Below are 5,987 nucleotides of genomic sequence, written 5' to 3'. Positions count from 1 at the left end.
TAATATCATGTACAGACGGACGGAGCAGTCCAAGAGCCGCTATATAGCAACAAGCACCTTAAGTAAAAGAAGGCTCACGCACGTACCTGCACAGAATGAAGCAGGCAGTTAGTTGCAGCTCAACGCAACGGCGTCCTGGACTGCTCCGGAATGGTGCTGAGGGTGGGCTAGACAGCGGATTTTATAGCCTTCCTGTGACGTCGATGGCCCTTCGAGCTGCGCAAGCGCAGCTGACTGCCGGATGATAAAGTGTCGCCGACGGCCCTCCAACAGTGCAACAGCAAAGCGCAGGCACAACAGGTATCTGGCAGACGCAGCACGTGGACGCTCGATGTAGGCAATAAGCAGGATTTCAGGCGATGGCTTGAGGATTTTTTTCCCGATGACAGGCTGCACAGAATGAAGCAGGCAGTACGTTGCAGCTCAACGTTACGGCGTCCTGGACTGCTCCGGAATTCTTTCTAATTTCTGGCCAGAAATACTTCAATTCAATTGTCTGTCTCATTTTCTTGGCCCGGAAATGACCGGAGTATGGTGCGTCATGGTATGCACGTAACACATCTCAAACCAGGCTGCGCGGTACAATGTACCTTTCTCTGGTAGCCGCGTCTGGCCTTTGCGTCGGGTACGGGCACACCTTAACAGCAAGCCAGATGCGCTCAATGCGCATCCCCTTGAAGACTCCGGGTCATCAGCTAGTTTATCCCTAATTACTTGAAGTTTCGCGTCCTTCTGCTGATCCTGTTTCAGCTTTTCTTCATCAATAACTGTAATAACACTGTGGTCCTTACTTAAGAGTCTGGTTCCAAGTGCAACCGACTCATGGCATCAGCGTTTGCGCGCACTTTTCCCGCTCTACGCTCTATTTCAAAGTCTTAGCCTTGAAGGTGAAGGTTCCAGCGTGCCAGTCGCGAGCTAGGATTCCTCATGTTCATAAGCCACTTAAGCGGTTGGCAGTCTGTCACTATTTTAAACTTAAGACCATACAAGTAACAGCGAAAGTGGTGGACCACCCATACAACAGCCAAGCATTCTTTTTTTGTTGCGCTAGAATTTTGTTCCGCTTTATTTAGCTGACGACTTGCGAAAGCCACAGGATGCTTATTTTATTCTAACTTTTGCGACCGGACTGTTCCAACCATGCTCTGGACGCATCGGATTGAAGGAAAAACTCCTTCCTATAAAGTCAGGGTACTTGAGTATTCGCTCTTCAACGAGCTTTCTTTTCAGATTCTTGAAAGCAGCTTGTGCCTCGGCCGTCCATTCGAAATGTGTGTGCCTTGCTTTTAGCAGTGTCAGTGGCTTAGTCATATGTGCAAAGTTTGCGATGTGACGTCGATAATACCCTAATAAGCCGAGAAACTCTCGCACCTGTCTGACACTGCTTGGGTTGGGAAAGTGAGGAACCGCCTCAACTTTCTACTCATCTGGTTGCACCCCGTTGGCAGATACTACATGCCCGAGGTACTTTAATTTCGCGTTCAAAAATTGGCACTTTCTCGGCTTTAACTTCAGCCCGGCGTCTTTCAGTGTCCTCAGCACTGCCTCAGTATCTATCATGTGCTGATCGAACATAGAGCTGTTGATGATTACGTCATCCATGCGCACGTGACATATGTGGCCAGTCAACCCTTAGAGGACAACGTCGGCGATTCGCTGTCAGACAGCAGGACAGTTTACTAATCCGATGGGCATTCTCGTCCATTCATAATGACCACAGGTATAGCCTCCTTTATACTTTCTGTGCCTGTCAACGCGCCGCACGAACAATAGAGCGGCGCCGTCGAGTAAAGTTGCGTGGCACTGCCGCTGAAGGCGCCACTGACGTAGGGGTTGAGGCGCACGGGTACGAACTCCACCGTGGGGGCGGGAGCGCTGTTATTCGCTTGCGGGATAACTGCTACTAAGCATGAATGGTACATATTCAGTATATTTACTTGTAAGGCCGACATTTTTAAAGCATAGCAAGTGATCACGGTACTTGCTTGACAATAACACTAATGCTATGACATTTTTTCTGAGGCACTTTCAAGAAATGTGCTCATGGCTCGAAAACCTGGATAACTGTTCCGATAGCGTCAATGGTAACAGAAAAATTGCAACGCTAGTCTATGCTACGGTTAAACAAAATTTAAGAAGAAAAGTACCAACATTTATTAACACATTTCGAAACAGCAGCTGTGCTACAAGAGTAACCACCTTTACAACTTCATCACTTTTCGTGAAAGTGGCTTCTGCTGAAATAGCGGCTTATACAGATCATTTTTGTCAGTTATCGAAGAGGCGTAGTTCACCAGCAGCGGTCTGATAAATCTTGTTGCCACAAGTCGAGAAAACTGTTGACGGTGACTACTGTCACTGACGGGGCACTTTAGAAAGTTTGATTTGCAGATGGCTGGAACAGCTGCGTCGGTCAGGTTTCTAAGTGGATTTTGCAGTCTTGGTTTTCTTTTAAGGTTCTCTCCACAAACAGCCGCAGAGTGTCTAAGGCAGAGTAATTCGTCAGATGGGTAAAGAAGCCCACCTCCGTCCTGATGTCGCGTGAACAGCTCGAGTGGGTTACTAGTAGGTGCCTTCGTTGTGAGTAAACAGCACTGCTCACATTCCATATGCTCACTTATTACACGAACAATGTAGCCACCTACATAGAGAGTAGCCGACAGTTGTAAGGAAGGTAGAGAAGCAGGGACATGCTGCACATCTAAGCGTCCCAAGGCTTCCAAGCAGCCTCTGGAAACTCATCGCTGCTCCCAAGTGCACATAGCCCTGCAGTCCTAAGTCCAGTGCTGTGCTGGGGTGACTCTCATGACAGATCACGTTGCTGTGTTCAGATGTCGCGGCAATTCCCGTCTTCAAGACCTTTTCTAGTCCTGAGAGTACCGACCGCACGTCAATTTGGTCGTTGCATCCCAGCGACCGCCTCAGGGTTCCAAACAGCGCTTCAATTGGGTCACTGCTCAATTTCGGCGTTAGTACAAAACAGAACTTCTCCTCAGCTAGCAAATAGCGGATGCAGCAAGCAGTCGAGTAAGTTGTGAGCAGAAGGGCCGCGTACGTTTCGGCTGTGAAAAAGCCACGAGGATAAGTTGCATCTTTCTTTAGTTGGTCGATTCATAGCGGAAAGGTAACTTCTAACCATTCCAGCCTAGAATCATTTTTGTCGTCAAAGTGCCTGACGTCAGGGAACCTTTTCTCGATATGTTGTTGTTTGTGGCCGGTGTGCAGTAGGAACCACCGATGGATGTTCTTCATAACAGTATTGTTGATCCCGCACAGGCAAATGACATATGGCAGCTTTGTCTGCGTGCTCTTTCAAAAACTCCAGAGCAGATGCAACATCTGGAGAAAAAACTTCGACAGCTCTTTTGACGTTCATTTTTTCAATATTGTTCGGAAAAACATGTTTTCTGGTTAAACTCCTCACAGGTTTTACAATCCAATCTTTCTGCATCTCGTAGAGTTTCTTCAAGTGAGATGATGTAACTTCTCCTTTCTTTCTAAGGTCGCGTGCTAGGAACTAAGAGCGGATGTTTTTCAAAACATGGCAATAATCGAAGCTTAAGAACAGCAGCCGATCAGGATTACACGGATGCGGTATCCTGTACGTGAGGAATCCACCGCAGAGGTCCTTCATGGCACTCACGTTTAGTTTATGGTTGTCACTTACAAGGCGCACCACCTTGAAGCCAGCCTCTTCAACCTTAGTGACGACATATCGCATCAATTTGGACAGCTGTGCGCCATTCAGTCCTTTAGTGAAAAAGTACGATGCTGGTATTCTGTATGAAGTAGACAGACCGTTAATTACAAAACAAAGCAAGGAATTTGCCAGTACCGGCGTACTGTTAAAATCGGTGGTCACATCCATGTCCACATGGTCCACGAAACTATCTTGCTACTTGTTATACTGTAGCTTTGGCTTGATTCGCATCTCATCGACGATGAGAGAACATACTCTGGAATGCAGCGATTCCAGCTTGTCAAGCTCTGATTTCAGCCGGGCTTGTACCAAGCCACTGAAGCCTGTTTCTCCAGAAGTACTTCCAATGAAGTTTTGCAGCGTGTTTCTGATCGGAAGCTTCAACAATTTTTCCTTTTGGGCATGCTCATAGGCTTTTGTAGAAAGATGTCTAAGTATAATGCAGTGTCGCACTACCTCTTCCGACAATATTGGCATTTTTCGCTTGAAATTGACAACTTGGTTCAGCAGGAAAACGGCAGCAATGTTTTTTTCTTCCGCTTGTCCCCGGATATATGCCATATTCTCAAAATTACTGTCTTTTTTAGGCCTTTTCAGCTCCATTTTATATTTATCTACTGTGTTGCGAAGCCTGCCTATTTGCTTTTTTAGGTCTCTCTCCTTCCTCTTCCACTTAATTCTTTCCACTGCCAGCCGGTTGGAAGATCTGATGTCAGCTTGCGTTGTTTTGTAGGCGCGGACGAGTTCATTTTCTTTGTTTCTACAAATAGCTCTTGGTTGATGTTGCTGTACTTCAATATAGTTGACGCTTTTAGTTGGAGAGGCTTCAAAGACCTCACTGTCAGTATCAGAAGTTGGCGTTTCAACGTTCGTGCTTTCGTCGTGCTTCATGAGTTTTTTCACTGGCTCATCTTGGCTATGGTGGGTCTCAAAAGCTGCTCTTTTTATTACGCTTGCACTGTTCCTCTCCTTCAATATTCGAGGTTGCAAGTATGACTGGTAGTCAGTGAACACTGGTGGTAGAACTCCCTTTTTCCGACGGCGCCTTTTTTTTCTTTCTGCGAAGTCCGCGTTTTCGAAATGTTTGCTGCATACCCTTGAATAGCTGGAAGTGCAATTCGGCACCCAGTCGTCCCTTCGTATTACTGTCAGCCATTGCTCATGCAGCGCAGCTTCGACGGGGATCTCATTAAAAGAAACGCCAGGCTCCTTTTTACTGTCCGACCGGCACAGTGGCACACAGCAGTATGTCATTGGGATCTGCAGGTATATTAACTTCGGTATCAGCTGTTACTTTCAATGATTCAGCACGTCGCGCAAAACAATTTTTTTTTCTAACTTAATGAACAAGGAGAACAACTATACGCGTTGTATCTTTCTGTTTCGCTCACTCCAAAGTAATCATCACAAGAGGTAAAGTTTGTGTTTTTATTTTATCACAGAATTATGCAATTAGCCTATACACAGCAAAAAAAAAGTACTGCACTGGAGCATATGCAACATACAACACAGACGAGCTAACAAGGGAGGAAATTGGCATCGCAGTCCAGAAAATACACGTACACATTTAGTATTAGAATGCTTTACTGACGCGTGATAATCACAATTTCTGGTGCTGTCATTATTTTTCACAGACCTCGATGCGGTTGTATATGAGTTTTGCGTTTTGCGATGCTACAGAGGGACACAGCGATCGAGTTGACAAGGGAGACTAATATAGACTTTGCATGATTCGGTTTAACTCAAGTTAAAGTAGCCATCGTCACAATGGGTAAAGCGATGTAAAGCTTGTGTTTCAACTTTATCACCAAGTATCACAATTAGCGTACACTGCAAAAAAAGAACTGCGCAGGAGCACGCCCAACATACTAGACGAGCTAGGCAGGGAAGCAATCAGCAGTGCAGTCCACAAAACACACGTTCACATCTAATATTGCTACTGCAGTACTGACGCGTAATAAACACAGTTCTTTGTGCCGTCACTATTTTTCACAAGCCTCAATGCAGCTGAATACTACGCAGCGATCGCCGGAAGGATAAAACAAAGCTGGCACTTACGAGAAGGTACAATGCTGTATTCCTGTAGCATCCGAAGGCAGGGAAAAGAGCAAGACCTTGTACAATGCGAAATAGTGCACGAAACAACGAGAGATCGACAGCACGTGGCTGCCCGGACTGCTCTGCGACGCGGTGCACCCGGCACTCGCCTGGTGAGGGTGACCCTACGTCCCTGTCGCCATCTCTTGGCAGCCAGCGGCGTAACTTCCCAACGGAGGAGGAGAGGCAA

At 46.5% G+C, this 5,987-nt stretch overlaps 1 protein-coding gene across 1 annotated transcript; it reads right to left on the bottom strand.

The window, feature by feature from the left end:
- Positions 1-2,201: 2,201 nt before the first annotated feature.
- LOC146206767 (uncharacterized) lies at positions 2,202-4,954 on the bottom strand. Its single transcript, XM_084587566.1, has 3 exons — positions 4,715-4,954; positions 4,604-4,635; positions 2,202-2,730 (listed from the first exon to the last, which is right to left on the bottom strand). Exons 1-3 carry the CDS (start codon positions 4,952-4,954, stop codon positions 2,202-2,204), a joined length of 801 nt encoding a protein of 266 aa, XP_084443692.1.
- Between the last annotated feature and the right edge of the window lie 1,033 nt (positions 4,955-5,987).

Source organism: Amblyomma maculatum, chromosome 1 (assembly GCF_055883805.1).
Source record: "Amblyomma maculatum isolate TAMU_Amacu chromosome 1, ASM5588380v1, whole genome shotgun sequence".
Lineage (NCBI taxonomy): Eukaryota > Metazoa > Arthropoda > Arachnida > Ixodida > Ixodidae > Amblyomma > Amblyomma maculatum.
Note: the sequence above shows the minus strand (reverse complement) of the source record. Positions and strands in the feature narration are given on the sequence as shown.